The sequence below is a fragment of the Chiloscyllium plagiosum genome, chromosome 1, assembly GCF_004010195.1.
Source record: "Chiloscyllium plagiosum isolate BGI_BamShark_2017 chromosome 1, ASM401019v2, whole genome shotgun sequence".
Taxonomy (NCBI): domain Eukaryota; kingdom Metazoa; phylum Chordata; class Chondrichthyes; order Orectolobiformes; family Hemiscylliidae; genus Chiloscyllium; species Chiloscyllium plagiosum.
In genome coordinates this window covers 119,521,884-119,544,164 of record NC_057710.1, presented here as the reverse complement: position 1 = coordinate 119,544,164, position 22,281 = coordinate 119,521,884, and the positions used below count along the sequence as shown (strand labels likewise).

Below are 22,281 nucleotides of genomic sequence, written 5' to 3'. Positions count from 1 at the left end.
CATTTATCTGAATTAAACTCCATCTGCCACTTCCCAGCCCATTGGCCCATCTGGTCAATATCCTGTTGTAATCTGAGGTAACCCTCTTCGCTGTCCACTACACCTCCAATTTTGGTGTAATCTGCAAACTTACTAACTGTACCTCTTATGCTTGCATCCAAATCATTTATGTAAGTGACAAAAAGTAGAGGGCCCAGCACCGATCCTTGTGGCACTTCACTGGTCACAGGCCTCACAGGGTACGTTGATATCCTGGGGCATGGCAATATAAAGAAGATATTGGGTGTCTTAAAAAGCTTTTAAACAAGTCCACAGATCCTGATGGGATCTTTCCCAGAGTGCTGAAGGAGTTAGGTGAGGACAATGCTGGGGGCCTGTATGAAATCTTTCATCACAAGAGGACTGGAGAATAGCTAATATTGTTCCTTTGTTTAAGAAGGGCAACAGGGATAAATCTGGAAATTACAGGCCAGTGAGCCTAATGTCAGTTACTGGGAAATTATTGGAGAAGATTCTTAGGGATAGGATTTACTCACATTTGGAAAAATATGGTCTGATTAGCAATAAGCAGCATTGCTTTGTACAAAGAAGGTTGTGCCTTGCAAACCTAATTGAGACTTTTGAGGAAGTGACATATATGATTGATGAGGGCAGAATGGTGGATGTTGACTTTATAGACTTTAGCAAGACCTTTGACAAGGTCCTCCATGCCAGGTTGATACAAAAGTTGAAGTCACATGGGATCCGTGTTGAGCTGATAAGATGGGTACAGAACTGGCTTAGTCATGGATGACAGAAAATAGTGACGGAAGGATGTTTTTCTGACTGGAGATCTGTGATCAGTGGTGCTCCGCAGAGATCAATGCAGGGACCCCTGTGTTTGCAATATACATAAGTATACGGAGGGAAATGTAGATGACCTGATCAGCAATTTTGCAGGCAAAACAAAGATTGGGGGAGCTGCAGATAATGAGAATTGCCAGAGGATACAGCAGGATGTAGATAGATTGAAGACTTGCATGGAGAAATGGTAGATGGAGTTTAATGTGGACAAATATGAGATGATGTATTTTGGAAGAGCTAATACAGGAGGGAAATATACAGTAAATGGCAGAACACTTAGTAGCATCGACATAGAGGAATCTAGGCAGACATGTCCATAGTTCCATAAAAATGGCAACACAAGTGGATAAGGTGGTCACGAAGGCATATAGCATTCTTGCCTTCATCAGTCGTGGCAGAGTATAAAAATCGGCAAGTAATGTTGCAGCTAAGTCAGATATTAACTTCAGTTAGACAACCTTTGAAACATTGTGTACAGTTCTGGTCACCACATTACCAGAAGGTTGTGGAGCCTTGGTTGTGTATTAGGATAATGGTTTGTAGCTATCAGGAGAGATTGGACAAACCTGGTGTGATTTCACTTGAATGTTGAAAGATGAGTGGTGACTTAATAGAAGTTCACAAACTTAAGAGAGGCATGATTAGAATAGATAGTTGGGAGTCTTTTTCCAAGGGAAGAAATATCAATTAAATGAGGACGTAAGCTTAAAGTAAAAGGGGGTAAGTTTAATGAAGATGTGAGGTAAGGCTTTTTTTTTTTTTACACAGAGCATGGTAAGTGTCTGGAACACACTGGCAGGGATGGTGCAGGAAGCAGATACAATAGTGGCACAGTGGCTAGCACTGCTGCCTCACAGCACCAGGGACACAGGTTCGATTCCTGCCTCAGGCGACTGTCTGTGTGGAGTTTGCACATTCTCTGTGTCTGCATGAGTTTCCTCCGGGTGCTCCGGTTTCCTCCCACAATCCAAAGATGTGCAGGTCAGGTGAATTGGTCATGCTAAATTGCCCGTGGTGTTAGGTGCATTAGTCAGGGGTAAATATAGAGTAAGGGAATGGGTCTGGATGGATTACTCTTCAGAGGATCGGTTTGCACTTGTTGGGCCGAATGGCCTGTTTCCATACTGTAGGGAATCTAATCTAATAGCAACATCTAAGAGGCATTTTGACAAATGCATAAATAGCCAGGGAATAGAGGGATATGGACGACAGAGCTTCTTCCTGTACTTTGAACATCATAGTACAAGTCAAACTAATTTATTTTAGAAGGAATTTGAACTAGTGGAGGTCACACCTTATTTCCTTACCAAAGGTCAGCAAGAAGCTGCTTGTAGATTCCGTTCCAGCAGAAAGCTGGTTTTCAGCTGGTTTGCTGCCTCAGTAGCCAAAACTGAAGAAGTCACAGAGTCAGAGTCACAGAGCCGTACACCATGGAAATAGACCCTTCGGTTCATCTCGTCCATGCTGACCAGATATCCGAAATTAATCTAGTCCCATTTGCTAGCACTTGGCCCATATCCCTCTAAAACCTTCATATCCATACACCCATTAACTGCCTTTTAAATCTTGTAATTGTACCAGCCGCCACCACTCCCTCTAGCAGCTCACTCCATACACACACCACCCTCTGCGTGAAAATGCTGCCCCTTCGGTCCCTTGCTGCTCTAACTTCAAGTCCACTGGAGAACAACAAATTCTGGCAATTTAACTATGAGAAGCCTCACAACTTGCAAAAATTCCTCTGCTTTAAAGTCTTTCACTTCACATCAACTCTAAGAAACAAACACCTGTTATTAAACAGAAACAGAGACAATCAACCTTTCAATTATATTGTTTTATATTCATTTGTATCTATTCTGAGTATACAACAATATGTGAGAATAAAACATTTTAAACATCTGAGGTAAATAAATAACCTTCCTCACTTTTAAAACGCACAAACAGCTTGCTGCTGGGTCTATTTTAACTGAGATAATCTTGGACACATTCCTCAAGTACAAAAGAATCACAGCAATAAGAAAAAACAAATTTTGAATTTGATAAATTTTAATATAACTATAAACTACTTATTTTGATTTAAGAAAATTAAGTAGAAATTTCTCTGCTCAAAAGGAAAATGCGGTGGGGGATCTTATTGAGCAGAGTAAGGTTATGAATTCAAATATCTCAATCCATTCCACCAGTGCAAACCCATTCTTATCGAATGGATTGCCGACCTGACTCAAAGTTAACAAAGTTAGCTGCTGAGAAATTAGGAAGCCGTGTTACTGTTCAGGAATTAGTTAAGATTCTTTGTTCATGTGGTGTAGGAAAGCTCTGCATCTAACTTGTAGAATATCATAAGTAGAAATAATGGAAAAAGGTCTCTTCATAAATATGATCTGTCAACTTGAAGAGCGAAGAGAAAAGTCAACTATTATTGTTTTTTTAAAAAAAGAAAATCTATAAAACCAAAACAGCTTTTTTGTCATAGCAACAGCAAAGGGGCTTTTTAAATATACAATTAATTTAATGAAAATAAGAGAGGATATTCTCAAAGTAATACAATTAGTGCCACTAACTCCTTTAAGACAGATTTATTTCCTTGAACAGGTTCTGAGAGCATAGATTTGAGCCTTTTTGGTTTCTTTGGAGTTCAGTAAATAATTCACAGAAACAATGTTGGTTTGTTTTGTTTGATAAAGGTTCAGAAATAAAGATCTGAAACTTCCTAATTAAACCACACTGTTCCATCACAAACTGACTTACAGTCTTTTGAATTCAACAAAGAGCAACCAAGCTCACTGGAAACAAATCTCACCTCTGCATTTACTAACAGAACTCCCACAAACAGTGACTATGATGCTTTTTTGAATCCAGTGCAACTAAAGAAATATTTCCAAATTCAAAGCAGGCATGGTGGAAATGAGTATCCTATTTTTATAAAACTGTCTTAAATAACTACAAATGCAAATTAAATTGTGGAAGAAACAAATTCAGTATTTTAAATGCAGGATCACTGAATCTTGAAAGCGGTTGCTATTCCATACACTTGGTTGGGATACTACTGTGACATCTGAGCTTCCATTGCCTGTGCTGTCCACTCAGGGGCAGCCTGGCTGATCTTCTCCAGTAGATTGTTCACTTGGAAACAAAGGGATTGGATCTGTTTGTCCCATGTGGGCAAAGCTTCACGAGCTGAAAGAATAAAAGATACAGATACTATTCAAGTGCTAATAACAACAGACATGATTTCAAAAAGTCTTGGTGTACGAATGTACTGTGTGAAAATGATAAGACTCCCACTAATAGATGATGTGATTTTAATTATGACATTTTTAAGCAGGGTAAACAAGTAAATTACATAGCTAGAACAGCCTATTCCCACTCAATTAGATCATGATATTATACAAAGGGGGTATGTTCCAGGACCTACTGCAGAAACCCGAAACTGCATAAACCCAAAACTGCAGATAATGTTCTGAGGATCTGATTTCAAATGCACCGTGGTGAAATTCGAATTAAATAAAGATATAAAAATAAGAATCTAATGATGATCATGAAACTGTTGACAAATGGAGGGAATCCTGAGGGACAGGATTTACATTTATTTCGAAAGGCAAGGACAACATGGCTTTATGCGTGGGAAATCATGCCTCACAAGCTTGATTTGAGGTCTTTTGCAGAATTAAAGAAAAGGATTGATGAGGGCAGAGCGGTGGAAGTGATCTGTATTGACTTAAGTCAGGCGTTCGACAAGGTTTCTCATGGTAGACTGGTTGGCAAGGTTAGATTTCATAGAATACAGGGAGAACTAGCCATTTGGATATATAACTGGCTCGAAGGTAGAAGACAGAGGGTGGTGAAGGGTTGCCTTTCATACTGGAGGCCTGTGACCAGTGGGAGAGCCACAAGGATTGGTGCTGGGTCCACTACTTTTCGTCATTTACATAAATGATTTGGATGTGAACATAGCAGGTATAGTTAGTTTGCAGATGACACCAAAATTGGAAGGTTTAGTGAACAGGGAAGGAGGTTACCTCAGAGTACAACAGGATCTTGATCAAATGGACACTGGGCTGAGGTGTGGCAGATGGAGTTTAATTTAAATAAATGTGAGGTGCTGCATTTTGGAAAGGCAAATCAGAGCAGGAATCATACACTTAATTAGATTCCATACAGTATGAAAACAGGCAATTCAGTCCAACAAGTCCACACCAACCCTCCAAAGAGTAACCCACCCAGACCCATTCCCCCCACCCTATATTTACCCATGACTAATGCACCTAACACTACAGGCAATTTAGCATGGCCAACTTACCTGACCTGCACATCCTTGGATTGGACCTTAATGATAAGGGAGTGTTGCTGAACAAAGAGACCTTGGAGTGCAGGTTCAAAGTTCCTTAAAAGTGGACTTGCAAATAGATAGGATAGTGAAGGTGGCATTTGGTATTCTTTCCTTTATTGGTTAGAACATTGAGTATAGAAGTTGGGAGGTCATGTTGCAGCTGTACAGAACATTAGTTAGGCCAGTTTTGGAATATTGTGCGCAATTCTGGTGTCCCTCCTATTGGAAGGATGCTGTGAAAGTTGAAACGGTTCAGAAAAGATTTACAAGGATGTTGCCAGGGTTGGAGGATTTGGAGGTGTAGGGAGAGGCTGAACAGGCTGTTTTCCCTAGAGGGTCAGAGGTTGAGGGGTGGCCTTGTAGAGGTTTATAAATTTATGGATAGGGTAAATAGACAAGGGCAGTCCAGAATTAGAGGGCATACATTTAGGGCGAGTGGGAAAAAATTTAAAAAGGGACTTAAGGGGCAACTTTTTCATGCAGAGGATGGAATGAGCTGCCAGGGGAAGTGGTGGAGGCTGGTACAATTACAACATTTAAAAGGCATTTGGATGGGTATATGAATAGGAAGGGTTTAGATTAGGTTAGGTTAGGATAGGATATCTGGTCGGCTTGGACAAGTTGGACCAAAGGGTCTGTTTCCATGCTGGACATCTCTAGAACTGTAATTGTCAGGAAAACCCCATCTGGTTTACCAATGTCCTTTAGGGAATGGAACAGCCATCCTTACCTGGTCAGGCCTACATGTGGTTCTGGACTCATATCAACGTGGTTGATTCTTAACAATCCGCTGGGCAATTAGGGATGGGCAATAAATGCAGGTGTAGTCAGTGACTCCCACGTTCTGTGAATGAATTAAAATAAAACTAGCATCTACATATGGCTGCGTCTCCTGGACTCTGCACATGACAATCATGTCAATATGTCATGTGTGCCATGGGCTCCCAGTTGTCGCTGCCATCATAGACCTTAGAATCCCACACAACCAGAAAGAAAATAAGACGGAAAGCTGTCCCTAACCCATTGGGTTCATGGTTTGAAAAAGAAACAATGGAATAGTAGAAACAAAAGATACAGAAGTGCCCATTCAGATACAGGAAGTGTGACAAGCGTGATAGATCTATTGGAGTCAAAGAGAAAAAAATCTACAATTTTAGAATTTTGAAGTCTCAAGAAATTGACATTACACAACGAGACTGAATAGTTTAAATTTCTTCCTTTCTGTGCTATTAATTAATTGATATTGTTTCAACAACATTGTTCAAAGGGCATTTGCACTCTAAATTACCAACCTAATATTCTGCTGTGAGATTTAATGGACAATTAATGTGGAAATATAGAAGGTTCGTAAAAAAGCTAGGTGGCCACGGGTGACATGGCATTGACATGAAGCAAGTGAATGACTTAAATGCATTAGCATGAGGTGCAAATCCTCAGAGCATGCTTTTGTCTCTTATCTTTTAATTTCCTGAAATTATTGGCTAATTTGAGCATCATTAAAGGTATGTGTCATTAACACTTTTTGGATCACTTAGTCATCAAAATTTGGCCCAATATCATTGAAAAATCATAAGGGACAAGACTAGCTGAGTTGGGAGAAAAATCTTGCTTCAGAGTTAAAAGGTTGAGAGTTGAAGTCTCACAGAGGATCCTGGCTGACAATCGTGTATTCCACAGGGGAAGCTGCACTGTCAGTGATACCATCTTTCAGATGAAATGTAACATTGATGACTTATCCACCCTTTCATGAAGTTTCCATGATACTGTTTCAAAGAACAACAGGAACGATCTCCTTGGTGTTCAAGGCAAGATTTATTTCCTCAGTTAATTCCACTAAAAGAGCTTATTACTACATAAATTGAATAGTGTTTCCTACGTTGCTAGAGTGGTTACACTTCAAAAGTAATTAATTAGCTGTAACCTCATTCTTGGGATGGTGGGACTGTCTGATGAGGAGAGATTCAGGAGACTGGGTTGTGTTGAGAAGAATGAGAGGTGATTTCATAGAAACTTACAAAATTCTTTAAGGAATAAATAAGGATATGCAAGAGGATGTTTCTCCTGGCTTTGGGCTCCAGAACAAAGTGACACAGTATCAGAATCACAGGCAAACCATTTTGGATGGGTTAAGGAGGAATTTCTTCACTCAGACTCTACCCCAAAGGACTGCGGAGGTCAGTAATTAAGTTCAAGAGATTGACATATTATTAGTTATTAATGGTGTCAAAGGATATGGGGATAGTGTTGACATTTGACGTTGAGGTAGATGATCAGCCAATAGCCAGGATGGCAAAATAGTTTTAAAAGGGGCTGAATGGTCCACTTCTACTCACATATTACTGTGACTATGTGATATATTGAGCTCATGAAAGATGTCACAGACTTTCCAACGCTAGCAGCACAACTATTAGCATTCCTCTGAGGAAGAACTGAAGCATTCCCATAAAAACAATGGAAAAGTACTAGGACTATTATATTTCAGTATCAAGACAAGCTGTTACAAAAAAGACAACATAACCTTTTTGTAGGTAAATTTGGGATATTTAATTATGCTGTAATTGCAAAAGGATCCACAAATTCAAAACCTAAAACAAATTTAGATTATATGTCAGGAACCTCTTGGAAAACAAAGAACAAACAAAAGGGAAATATCAAACTTTCAGCAACTCTGCCTCTTCAGTAAAGTTGTCAAGAACTAACTGAACATGGCTAAAGAATGCTTTACCTTTAAATGTTTTTGTTCTTTTCGTTTGCTTTGACATGTTAGGAGAAATACACAGACTAGGTACTTCAGAAACTTCAGTTGCAGCATAAGTAAAAAATAAAATCAGCCTTTGAGTAGGAGAGCAAAAGCATAAATTTGGTAGGAATTGAGGCATTGAGAAAAAAGACAGACAAGTTATGCTGCAGCTTTAGAGAACTTTAGTTAGGCCACATATGGAATACTGTGTACAGTTCTGGTCACCACACTACCAAAAGGATGTGGATGCTTTGGAGAGTACAGAAAAGGTTTACCTGGATGTTGCCTGTATGGGGGACTTTTGATATGAAGAAAGGTTGGGATAGACTGGGTTGTTTTCACTGGAAAGCAGGAAGTTGAGGGGCAACCTGATAGATGTTTATAAGATTATGAATGGCATGGATAGAGTGGTAAGTTTGAAGCTTTTTTTCCCCCCAGGGTGGAGGGGTCAATTATTAGGGGACACAGATTCAACATGTGAGGCGGGAAGTTTTAAAGAGATGTGTGAGTCAAGTTTTGCACACAAAGGATGATGAGTGCCTGGAAAACGTTGCCAGAGGAGGTGGAGGAAGCAGACATTATAGAAGCATTCAAGCAGCATCTGGACGAGTAGATGAATAGGAAGGGAATAGATGGATATGGATACTGTAAAAGACAACAGTTTGGAAGTGCAAAATATGTTGGTGCAATTTTGGAGGGCTGAAGGGCTTGTTCCTGTGCTGTATTATTCTTCGTTCATTGAATTTTGAAAGTGCCGCTATAATGGAAATTAACTCTTAGATTCCTTCTCTTCCTGTTATAAGCTTAGGTATTCACTTCAGCATGGCAGTGCCTGTCACTTGCACAATGGTTTCAATGTTTTCACTTTACGAATGTGCTGTACTTCTCAATGTCCATCCAAACCTTGTGACATTCAATAGAATCACGCAATCTAACGTAGATTCATGAACATGTGCTTGTGCAATCTTCTAGAAGCTAGAACAAGTAAATCCCAAGGCAAGAAAGGTACAAACCAGTAAACTTTATTTCATACTACACAAACATATACAGCAATAGAAAAGATTTGATGTCCTTAATTCAAAATGGTACAATGTGTTCATGTAATAAAAAGAGGAATATTTCTAAGCTTCCCCACCTCAATCGGTTATCTTGATTGTCTGAAATACAGTAACTTGTAACTTTTGTTCTTTACTCTAAATTAGATCTTTTGTAAAGATTACTCTTGTAGTTTCCAGAATTTTAAATCTGACTGTCAACTTGTTTTCTTGTTATTTTTGTCTCTCTCATCACAGACTACAACCGCAAGCTCCCATGACAAAGGAATTCCTGACCTGAAGTGCTTGCCATTTTCAGTTTTTGGGGAAAAAATTTGGAGATTATTCTGTGAAAAATGCTGTATTTGTTCATTTTTTTCTAAATTAACCAATGTAAATATACTTTAAAAGTTCAGCATTTATATATAACTCTTTTCAATAAAATGCCTGATGTCTTTCTTGTGAGGGGTACTTTCTGAATATTCAATTCGATTCATAACAGATGGGAATTTACTGCATTAAAAACAGTAGGCACGGATGTCAGTCATACACTGATTTATTATCCTATCAGATTGAAGAAGTTGCCCAGATCTTGTTCTGATAACAGTGATGAAACTATTGGCATGTCAAGAGATCTTAGAGGGTGCAAACATGCTTTGAATAATTCAGGAATTTGGAGTTACTGCTAAAAGGTTTACATTCCTCTAAAGGATGCACTTTAGAGATTCCCACAGGCTGCAATTTCTATTTCAACCTTGAATTGTTGAGAACTTTCACTTCTACTCAGTTAATCCTACCATAAAAATCCTTTAAAATGTCACATCTTGTTGGATAAAGTGCAACTGAGTTTTAAATAGCATTCAACCGTCAGAATTTCTGCCAAACACCCTTGGTAACCTTGAACAGTTAATTTTACATTTGTGGAATATAAAATTTCCTAACAATCATCAAAAATTGACATATACATAAAATGAAAGTATTCTTAAAGCCTGTTGATCTTTGCTTTTAGCTGTTTTCTGCTAAACTTAAACTACTGTTGAGGCAAAGGTGAATCGCATGATATTTGTGTCCAGACTATTCAGGTCAGTATCTGAATTTAAGCTTGCAAAATTCTCAGTGTTATGAAAACTCAAATTATGGAAGGAGGAACATTTTCAGAAGATAAATGTTTACAGAAGTACTTACTCTCAAAGTGGACAATTCCATCAATCTGATCAATAAACCCATTCATACGACCCTCAGTGATCATCTGAGAGGCAATTTTTTCTGCCTGGTGGGAAGAGACAAAACCAAACAATTAAGCCACAAACAAAATATTATGGAAATCTGAAATAACAACAAAACGTGCTGGAGGTGCTTCTGTGGAAAGAAACATTTCAAATAGATGACCATTCATTGGAACTGTATATAAATAGAAATGTATGAGTTTTAAAATCAATGTATCAGGGAAGGACCTCGACAAACAAAACAGAAGGTCTGGGAGGAGTTGCCATAATAACTGCGGCCAAATAGATTGGTTGTATGGTAGAGGCAGAAACATGAGACACGAAAGGCTGCACAGCAAGCACCTGAATGGTACATGAAAGGGGAAAGAAGACAAGGTCAACCTCGCCTAACAAAATATGGAGGAAAGAAACAGTCAAAGACGCAGGATAATCATCTAAAGTTGCTGAATCCAGAGTGAGACCAAAAGGCTTTATTTCTGTCCAATTATAGGATGTGAACATCACAGGCTAGCCCAGAATTTATTGCCCCCGAGAAAGTGTTGTTGAATTGCCTTGTTGAACCACTGCAGTCCATGTGGGGTAGAGCACCATGGCTGCACTGTGCCAAGTCAAAAGATCAGGTATTGTCCCTTGCTACTGCATTAAGCTTCACTGGACACCATAGCAAACCATGGACAGAAAGGTCAGCCTGAGATCAAGGTGGAGATTTAAAAACAGGAAACTGGAGGTTCAGGGTCACATGTGAGAACTGCACAAAAGTGTTTGGCAAAGCAGTAATCCAGTTTACAATGAGTCTTGCCAACATACAGAAAAGAGTATCTTAAAATGCTGTTTCACTTGGAAAGTGTGTTTGGGGACTTGGATAGTGAGAATGAAGGACAGTGTTGCATCTCTTGTGCTTGCTTGATAAGGTGCCTTAGGGAAAGAAGGACATATTGGTGTGACTGAGCGGTAGAGTAGGGTGTATTGGAGGAAAATGTCTGCATGGAATTTGAAAGCAGAGTGCAGGTATTTGGTGATGGCATCATGCTGGAGCTGCAGAAATGGTGGAGGATCATGCGCTGAATAAAAATACTGGTGAGCTGGAAAGCAAGGACAGGGGAAACCTGCCATGATTCAGGGACGGAGGAGGAAGGGGCGAGAGCATAAGTGCATGAAAAAGATTGGAAATGGTGGTTGGGAATTCTTGGTTGAGAAAAAAGGGGGCACGGGACCAGAAAGCTGCATCAGAATAGATGTGATGGTAACGGGCAAACTGGGAGAATGGAATACTTGCAAAAAGCAGGATTTGAGTAAGTATAAAGTATGTGGGAATCCTTGTGTTTATAGTAAATAACAATTGGTGTCAGAAAAGTTGAGGAAGGGAAGAGTCAGACTGGACCATGTCAAAGTGAAGGAAGAGGAGATTGTGGAAATTGGAAGTTTTATAATGTTTTCCAGTTTACAGCGAGAACGAAAGAGACATCAATACAGTTGTCCATGTTCCAGAAGAGGAGATGGTGGTGGGACTTTGATTAGGACAAGGATAACATATTTCCACATATCCCACAAAAAGGATATTGGGATCCACGTGGCTACCCATCGCCAAACTTCTATTTGGAGAAAGTGAATGGGGTTGAAGGAGATGTTGTTCAGAGCTGACATCAACTTAGAGTATTGGACATTCAAAGTGAAGACTTTATGGTTAAGTTCAGGAAACTGGAAATGTTGAATTGACATAGAAGAAAAAACGGAGTTGAGATTGGAAGAAATTAGATCAGGACAGGATCAGGATGAAAGAATGAACCAGAGAAAGAAAAAACAAGAGAGCAGTCTTGTTTGTGGCTTTGGGGAAAAGATAGAAGAGGGATATTCAGACTTCAGGATGATGAAATTTGAAACTGTAGAGGGAAAACCTCCAGAGGACATGACGTCAGTTACGGCCCTAGATACAATGGCTTGATGTTGGTAATGAGGTAGGAGGAAGTGTTAGCATTCAGTCCCTGCAAGGTAAAAGTCAGGAGACTAGATAACAACAATGCCATTCTTGTCAGTGCGTTTCACAATGTAAAAGGATTGAATCTGAGAGAATGGTGCAAGTACAGCAAGTGATGGTTAGTATCAGCCGAGAAATTGACATGACCAATATCATGTCAGCAGTAAAAACCAAAAGAACTGCAGATGCTGTAAATCAGAAAAAAAGGAATTGCTGGAAAAACTCAGGTTTGGCAGCATCTGCAGACAGAAAGCAGTGTGAACATTTTGGGTCAAGTGACCCTTCCTCAGAACTGATGTGCCTTTACAGATGCTACCAGACCTGCTGAGCTTTTCCAGAAATTTCTGTTGTTGATCATGTCAGCAGTTCTTGACAAAAAGATCTCGAGGCAAGAGGACAAAGAAGGAGGCCCAGGCGGACGGAATGCAGGAGGGTTCCATTAACAATACAGATTCCTGGTCAAAAACGTGGGCATGTATGGGAAGATTATTGGAATGATACTGAGACCTTTGCTGAGGGCAAGAAGTTCTGAGTCAGAGTGGGCAAGGTCCAAACAAATCAGCATATCAATTAGGAGGAATAAGCCATTTGAGTTCCTCAAGCCTGCTCCAACATTCAGTAAGATCATAGTTGCAGTCAGAATTCCACATTCCAACCAATTCCAAAGTCAAGTCACACGCAAAGAAAATATTTCTACTTGTATCCATCATAAATGGACGATCCCTTAATTTTAAATTGTGTCCCCTAGCTCTGATGTCTCCTACAAGATGAATCATACTGTCAACAACCACCTTGTCAAATTCCCAGATTCTTATATATGTTTCATTTCAATTATTTATCCAAACATTTAATGGATACAGGCTCAGCCACTCCAACCTCTCTTCATAAGACAATCCTCACATCCGAGGAATCAGCCGAGTGAACGTTTTCTGAAATGATAACGTATTGCGCTCTCCTTTCTTAAGGAGAACTAAACTGTACATAGTACTGCAGATGTCAGCTCACCAGTGTCCTGTAGAACTGCAGAAAAACTCTACATTTATATTCCATTCCTCTGCAATGAATGACACGATCCTTTTTACCTTCTTAATCTCTTGCTGTACCTGGCTATAACGCTTGTGATTCATATACGAGGACACCCAAATCCCTCAGTACCTCGGTAACTTCTCTTCAGTCTGCCCAATTTTTGCCCACCCTCTTAACCTATCCATACTACTTTCCAAACTTGGGTCCTTTTCACAACCTACTATCTTACCTTTCTTTGTATCATTGGTAAATTCAGTAATCCATCCAAATTTATTATCCCCCATATCAGGAGCTCTCATTTTCTGCAGTAACCATGTCAAATGCTTTTTGGAAATCAAAGTGCAGCAAGTCTACAGATTACTCTTTATTTACAATGCTTGTTACTTCCTCAAAAGAAGTCCAATAAGTTGGTCAAATGTGATTTTCCTTTCACAAATTCACGTTGACTCTGAAAATCTTACTGCAACTAAACATTGTGCCCTGTTTTACCCTCAGTGACATATTTCAGAATTTTTCTAATAGCAGATGTTAAACTAGTTGTTTTGTAGTTTCCTTCTTTCTGTTTCCCTCCTTTCTTGGGTAGAGGAGTCACATTTGCTATTTTCCAATCTGATGTGACATTTCCAGAGCATAAGAAATTTGGGAAATTTACAAGTAATGCATCTATTATCTCAGATAACCATTAACTTATGATTTTAGAAATAAGTCCATCAAGACCTGGGGAATCGTACAGCACAGGAGAGGCACTTTGACCCATCAAGTCTGCTCTGACAAACAACTACTGTAAATCTACACGAGCTCCACTTTCCAGCACATGGCCCAGAGCCTTAAATGTACATTTTAACATTTACAAAGTTTCCCACCTCAACTACTGCTCCAGACAAAGCATTCCAGATTCTGACCACACTCTGGGTGAAAATGTATTCCTCAAGTCTCCTTTAAACCTCCTGCCTTTCACCCTAAAATTATGTCCCCTTGTTATGACCCTTCAACTAAGGGGAACAGTTACTTTTTATCCACCCTATCCGTACTTTTCCTAAAGATTGTTTCTGTTTTAAGTTCCTCCCTTCCACGCATCTCATTTCAAAATTATTTTTATAATGCTACTTGTATCCTCTACAGTGAGGATAAATACAAAATCTGTTGAATTTCTCTGCCATTTCCATAAATTCTGCAAACACTCTCTAGAGGACCAATGATCACTTTATGCATCTTTTCCAAAAGCCTATTGAAATTCTTACTCTGCTTTTATACTTCTCGCTAGCTATCCACCTTACACTAAATCTCTCCCTTCTTACTAATCTTTTAATCATATTTTATTGCACATTATAATTTGACAAATCATCTGACTAACCACTCACCTTTACGGAATGATATACCTGTTCTATCAATTTGATTCAATCTTTAACTTTGTTAGCCTCATGCATCCTTCCCTTAGTGTCCTTTTTTAACACAGGAATGTTTTTATTGAGTATTCTGAAATATCATAAATCCTGTCACTGCTTCTTTACAGACTTATCCCTTAACCAGTTTTGCAGTTCATTTTACTGGTTTTATCTTCATATCCTCATAACTGCCCTTATTTAATTTTGAAGTCTTAATCATAGATGCACTCTCCTCTCTCTCAAATGGAATGCAAAATTCAATCATATTAAGATCGGTACTACTGTGATTCAGCTTTACAAGGTCACTTGCATTATGAACATAATAATAGGCAATGCTTGACAGTGCGTGAGAGGCAGTAGGGGATAAAGGATGGTGACTGGGGGAAGAAACAGGGCTGATGCATTCATCTGATTAGCCCATAATCCGAAATCACAGAGAAGGATTAAAAAAAATTTTCTTAAAAGTGCCAAATGACAGAGGATGAAAAGAAAACCAAGGGCAAGGATACCTGTAAGGTACGGTAAGTCAGTGTTTCAGATTAGTTTAGATTACCTATAGTGTGGAAACAGGCCCTTTGGCCCAACCAGTCCACACCCACCCTCCGAAGGGTAACCCACCCAGACTCATTTCCCTCTAACTAATGCACCTAATACTATGGGCAATTCACCTAACCTGCACATGTTTGGACTGTGGGAATTTACTGGAGCACCCAGAGGAAACCCACGCAAACACAGGGAGAATGTACAAACTCCAAACAGACAGTCACCTGAGGCTGGAATCGAACTGGAGAGGTCACATGTGGTGATGCATGGCTTCTGAGTGCATCTCAGGATGTTGCAAGAACCTAGAGGAGTTCTAGGTGTCTTGGAGAGACCAATAATAGTTTACGATGAGTAAATTTATTAATAATCATTATACGAAGGGTAGAATAAGTTAAGTAAGTTGAAGCTGGAGACAGTTACTAAGAAAGGAAATGTAGCTGTGAGAGTGGGTCTTTCAAAACTTTACTCTAGGGATGAGGGGTTTCTACTTACCCTCAAGAAGGTGAGCTGCCTTCTTGAACCACTGCAGTCCATCTGTTTGTAGATACTCCCACAGTGCTGTTAGGGAGGGAGCTCCAGGATTTTGACCCAGTGACACTAAGGGAATGATAATTTTTTCCAAGTCAGAATGGTAAGTGGTTTGGACAGTAACTTGCAGTTCCCAAGTATCTGCTGCCTTATTCTTCGTGATAATAGTGGCTGTGGGTTTGGAGGTTGGATTGTGACAAACATCTGTGTACTTGATTTTTTTAATTGAGCATGATAAGGAAATAGAAAGCATAACAGGAGCACCAGTAATAAACAGGAATACCATCGGAGAAAAGGGAACTTTCTGGTACTATAGGCAAGGGAGGTGAGAGTTCTGGTTTACAAAGGCGTGGACACATAATTCGCAAAGGGAACTAGGGTATCATTGATGGAATGATACCTTTGTAATGCTGAAAATTTAGTGATAGCATCTGGAACTGGGACAAGAAATTAATTTATTAGCTCTATTCTCTATTATCAGTAAAACAGAAAAGCCTGAACATTTGTCAATCGACAACTGAGAGGTGTTTTCAGCATATTGCAGAAATAATAAATTAACACTAAGTAATTGAGAAAACAACAGAATATTCTCATTCTTGCTATCAATTTTTTCTAGTTAACGAAAAATTGAATGAATAGCGTTGTAAAATTACAGTTGCGAGAGATTCTAAGAGATTTAGTTGCTAAGCAAAGATGTTGTTTCTCATGCTGAGTATTTAGTATAAACAACAGTTAAAAGTGAAGATTATCATTTGCTGGTGCAACAATATCATTTCAAAACCACGGCTTGGAACTGTAAAAAGCCCATAGCTAAAGCTTGCAGAATTCTGATGATTTTTGTTGGTACTTGTTAATAATTTAAAGTTTTTCTAAATCTTCCTTCTGCCTGTGATCTCTAAGGAGTACATTTGGCTGTACCGTCCTCAGAGGCAGTACTTAGAGGATCAATAATTACTCTAGATTTAGTTATCTTTTAATTGTACACCACACCCAACTTTCATAAATGGCGGACATTGCTATGGAGGCCAAAGTCTCAGTTAAAGTATCAGAATTGAGCAACTTAGACTTATTTCCTCTCTTCTAATGCTAAAAAAGTTATTTACACTCTGCCTGCAAAAGTCAGGTTCGATTCCAAATAATATCCCAAATTGTGACTAAAAAATATCAGCATCATGATGCATTTAACTGGAAGGAAAGGAGAAGCTTTGGTTGTTAGCTGCCTGGTTGATGATATAAAGCAGGAGTGCTGAAGAACTGCTCCTTTAGTACTCCTTGTAGGCCAGGTGGAGCCCGACATCCCTATCCATCCCTGATTATTATCCCTCCGCTCGCACAACGTTACCATGCACTCCAACTCTGATCTTTAGTTTCCCATCATTCCCTAAGTCTCAAGTAGATTTACAGTTCCCTTCCAAGTACTTGGATAGTTTTCTTGCTTAAAGCTTTGTGCCACTACTTTTCTCTCCTGCCAGAGATGCTCTCATTTTGGGTGGCTGCCAGGCAGGAGGTAGGCACACAGTATGAGGGACATGCAGACCCTGGCCTTGTTGGGTTCTTCGCCAAATTAAATACCTTCTCTCACTTTGCTAATATCAAAGTCTAAATATTTCCATAAACGTAATCTTTATTTATAATTAAATAGGAAAACCCAAACACAAATGTGATACACACATTTTATATACATACACAAAAGTTTACAATAAAGTAATCTCCCTTCATAAACAGCTGTATATTACATAAAATCTACTATTAATATAGAATTAAGTTCTGATCAAGCTGCAGAAAACTAGCTTATTTCGCTACCATCTTCAGCATGTCCCTTAAGCAAGTAGTGAAACCAAGTACCAGAACAGACCTTTTTTCAAGTTCTTGATTTTACTTTTGTCCATTTCAAAACCAACCCCTTATTTGAAAAACAACCTCATTGACATACTCAGTAATGATTCACATGTATATGAAATTACCAGAAAAAAATGCTATGATAACATTCATATTATCATTTCTTATGTTTCAGATAATATCAAACCATATGAGAAAGGAAAATGTCTGACATCAAATAAAGGAAATCAAGCATTTTTAGCCAATAGCTTGCTGCTAATACGGGAAGTATTCAATTTGCATTGTTTGTACAAACTTGAGGATCAGTTTTAAAATAATTATAAAGTTTCATACTTGCGCCTTTAACACAACTATTCAAATATTGCTTGTCAAGGTAAGGAATGTCAGAATTGGTACAGCATAGAAGTAATACAGAGTAAAGAACAAAAAGTACTGGAAATATTGTATGCCAGAAGAAAACAGAAGTCAACATTTTGTGTAGCCAGAGTATCTGTACTGCAATAAAAGATCACGATATACTGTTATTTGGAAACATGGGTTCGAAATTGGACAGAAACAGATGTGGCTCTAAGTTTGATTTGTATTTGCATATTGTCAAGAAGGTAAGGTACAGCTTTTGTTCATTTTGAGTTCTGAGTGTGATTCTGGGTTGCTTGGAAATTTGCTTACATAAATTTAAATGAAGTTTTAAAAACCCTTGAGGTGAACAGTTTGACACCTAAGAAACAAGGGTACGAGGAAAAAAATAGAAAAACAGACACAGAAACAAGTTATTTTAGAAAGACAAGCCATCCAGAAGGTCAGTGAGTCTTTCAGAGCAGGCCCTTCCAAAACAAGGGAGACCTTAACAGCAGCACTGTAGTTTTACTGTCTCAAAAAACAAGTCAGGGCAGAAGAAAAGAACTTAGCAACATCACTAAGAGACAGAAACAGAAGGCTGTGGAATAGTGGTTTAATGAAAGTTAAGAAATAAGTGAACTGTCTAGGCAGCATTTTAAAGGTCTCAGACACAGACATTAACTCAAGAAATAGTATCTTGCGAATGCTAAGGCTTGCTGAAAAAAAAACAGCCGGGCTCACAGACCAAGGAATTTTAAAGTGGAAATCTTTTCAAACCTTTTGAACTTTAAACTGGTGACTTTTTACTAAGGTGTCAGTATTGTAAGGTTCTTGTTGAGGATAAAAGGGTTGAATCTTTATTTATAATATTAACGAGTTGAATCAAACATATGTAGGGAAACCCGATACTAGAGCAGACTTAAAGGCTTTGTATCTTAATGCATGAAGAACTCGGAATAAGGTAGATGAATTAATGGCACAAATCAAAGCTAATCAGTCCAACAGCCAACCACCGAAAAAAGTTTGATAGCAATCTATAGGATGGCATACATGAACACATGAGCCTGGATTTTGTGGTTAGACTAATAGTGAAGTAAAAGTACAGGGTAGTTTCAGCTTATGTTATTTAAAAAGCTGTGGACTGAAACGAGATGGAGTCTTGTTTTAAAAGTTTGAAAGGGTGGCTGTATGTTTTGCTACCAAATAACCTCACCTGTATGCCAGACTTAATGTAAACAACTGCTTAAACAAGCAAAAATTAAGATTTGGATTGTAGACAATTTGAAGCCAAGCAGTCATGCAAATGCAGCTTTTGTTGGCAAGAAGATGGTTGGTCGAGGGACTCATGGCCAGTTACTGATAAGAAGACCTTTGTCCTGCCAATGAACAGCTTGGAACAAGTTACAGTGGAACAGAAGTTTCAGTAGTGGTCTTTCTGTGATCTGCAGTCAAAACAGATAAACCTGAAGAAAACCACTCTCTATCTTTCCTGCAACTGTTATTGTAAGCTACAACTTTTAACTGACAGGTCAGAGACTTTATAAAAAAGTGAATCAGCTACTTGTGTCTCTTGGCAACCAGTAGGAGCACCTGGGAAAAGACCACTGAAGCAACATGCTGGCCAGCAGAAGAGTCATAAAGATCATCTCAACAACAGAACCCAGGAACTGTCTTTCTAGTATATCCCCTCTGCCCATCAATTTATTTTCTTTGTTTGTTTGTCTGTGTGTAAGGGGGAGCTTGTAAGTGGATTTGAGTTTTAATTATTAGTGTTATATACCAACAGTTTTATATCTTATCATCTGTAGCTGCACAGTCATTATTGAGAATGAAAACCTGTTCTGTGCTTTCTATCACACTGGGTCTGAAAGATAGATAAATTGGGGAACTTTGCATACTTTATAAAATTGCATTTGAAATGCTGTGCACATTCTCAGTAATGCTCTGTACACCTGAAACATAATCTACTTTTGTATACATTCCCCTCTCAATAAATCCATTTCTATCAGCATTACTAATTACTTGCACCTTCCTACTGTTATGATACAAGCTAATGTTACTAATGGACAAGTCAGATCCCAGACTGAAATATGGGGTGATAGTAAAACAAGAAAAAAAGCAAAATATAATCTAAGGTGGTCCTTTACTGAAACACATCGTTACAGATTTGGTTTTAACAATAAACATAAGTTTATTATTAAAAAGAAATGAAAGTAGATCAGGTAATTTACATACAAGGCTGAAAATGTGTTGCTGGAAAAGCACAGCAGGTCAGGCAGCATCCAAGGAGCAGGAGAATCGACGTTTCAGGCGTAAGCCCTTCTTCAGGAATCCTGAAGGGCTCATGCCCGAAATGTCAATTCTACTGCTTCTTGGATGCTGCCTGACCTGCTGCGCTTTTGCGCTTTTCCAGCAACACATTTTCAGCTCTGATCTCCAGCATGTGCAGTCCTCACTTTCTCCTAATTTACACACAACCCAATTTGAAAAATTTAAAAATATACGATTAAAAAATCTATTCCAATATCACTCCAAAGAGAGTTCTCTTCTCTATCACAAATGCAAGTTTGACTTAACTGCTTATTTTAATTCCCTGAAGGTCTGATAGCCTTTTCCTTGACTAATCACAACTGAGCTTAAACATTCTAAGCTCCAAATAGTTTGAACTCAGCTTGAACTGAGTATGGCACTTCTATTTAAACAAGTTATAACATACATTGAGAGAGTTTTGCTAACTGACTTGGTCAATAAACTAAAAACTTTAACTCATAACATCCACTTTGTAAAAGGACATCTTGGCTAGCGAGCAATATTTGTATTGTATTGTTACAACAGTGGGGGAGGTGGTCACTTTAATCCCTCTACTAGCTAAAACTAAAACACCCAGAAAGGCTCCCCTCGCCACTTAATCTGCTAAAGGTGTCATTGAGTGAAAGAAAACCCCTGATTTTCACTGGTAAAAGTAAAAAATAAGTTATTTTCTTAACACTACCAGTGAACACCAAACAAAAACCTTTAACAAACTTGAGCCCCCTTTTTCTTTACCAATCACTATCTGACCTCAACTCTATAAAAATGCTGCTCCAATAACACAATTATTCAGCATTATATTAACTTAATCCCTCAAAATACATATTGTCGCTTATGCGGTCTTCCTTCTGGTCTTCTGAATCTGTTGCTTCCTTCTATCCTTTTGAAACTGCTTTCTTCTCCCTGGGTCATCATCTTACTTTTTACTGTGAGCATTTTTTTAAGCTATCAAATGCCTTCATAGAGATTTCTTTTGAGAACAAGATTTTTATTTCTTTGGATGGTAGCTGGCTCTCACCAAATTTCAAAATGCCCTTCCTTTTTTTAGGTGCCCAAGACTCTCACCCTCTTATCGGTCCGATATTGTCAATACAATCAAATTAAAATTCAATTGGTTTTTGATATCCTGAACATAATTTAAATTCAAATCCGGTCTCCTTAAAATCAAAACAACTCCAAACCCACGACTACATATTATCAATTCTCAGTACTCTCTGCACCTGTCAGCTAGTCACACATAAGTGCTGTCAAAATCTCTCAGCTCACAAATGCACTCTCTCTCTTAAAGTGACCATACACTCTTTCGACTTCGTAATTGTTTAGTATTTCTGGTCATATTAGGCAAATGGTTTTATGACTGTTGACATTACTAATAATAGGATGTAACATCATTTGTACAAATACTGCATCTAAAAGCATGCTCATTTGTTCACATAATGAAATGTTAGTTTCTGGGCCTTGGGGATAGAGATGGGCATTTACATTACTCTCGTTAGAGGTGGGAAGACATCTCATAATCCTCATTTTAAGACAATTAAGTTAATTTAAATTATTATCTGATAAAGAATAAGACAGTCTCACAATTTGGGATAAGCATTTAAGGCTCAAGGCTTCTGTTGCTCAAGTTTATCATGGTTTCTGCGCTTTAATTCTTCTGAAACATGATTCAATATAACATTTCAGTGATAGAAGTAGTAAGATATTGCCTGTGAGGACAGCATTGAAGGAATCTTGGGCTATGAAAAATAATAAACTTCTGCATTGTCCACACTGCTTGTTTCTTATGTATTTACAAAAATCTTATTTATAAATTCTGCTTGATTTGTAAATTCTAGTTCTTTGTACCTTGTTAGCTTAAAAAGCTGAAAAATGTGTTTCTGGAAAAGCGCAGCAGGTCAGGCAGCATCCAAGGAGCAGGAGAATCGACGTTTCAGGCATAAGCCCTTCTTCAGGAATGAGGAAGGTGAGCCAAGCAGGCTAAGACAAAAGGTAGGGAGGAGGGGCGTTGGGAATGCGATAGGTGGAAGGAGGTTACGGTGAGGGTGATAGGCCGGAGAGGGGGTGAGGGCGGAGAGGTCAGGAAGAAGATTGCAGGTTAGGAAGGCGGTGCTGAGTTCAAGGGATTTGACTGAGACAAGGGGGGGGGAGGGGAAATGAGGAAAC

General features: G+C 38.7%; 1 protein-coding gene across 2 annotated transcripts in view; it reads right to left on the bottom strand.

Moving 5' to 3' along the window:
* Positions 1-2,871: 2,871 nt before the first annotated feature.
* Positions 2,872-22,281, bottom strand: part of cops4 (COP9 constitutive photomorphogenic homolog subunit 4 (Arabidopsis)) — a 64,997-nt gene continuing 45,587 nt past the window's right edge. For both annotated transcript variants that reach the window (XM_043695242.1, XM_043695232.1), the window contains 2 exons: positions 10,133-10,217; positions 2,872-4,020 (listed from right to left, as the gene is read on the bottom strand). In XM_043695242.1, coding sequence (XP_043551177.1) covers positions 3,887-4,020; positions 10,133-10,217 — 219 coding nt within the window. In that variant the 3' untranslated portion in view covers positions 2,872-3,886. The remainder of the gene's footprint in view (positions 4,021-10,132; positions 10,218-22,281) is intronic.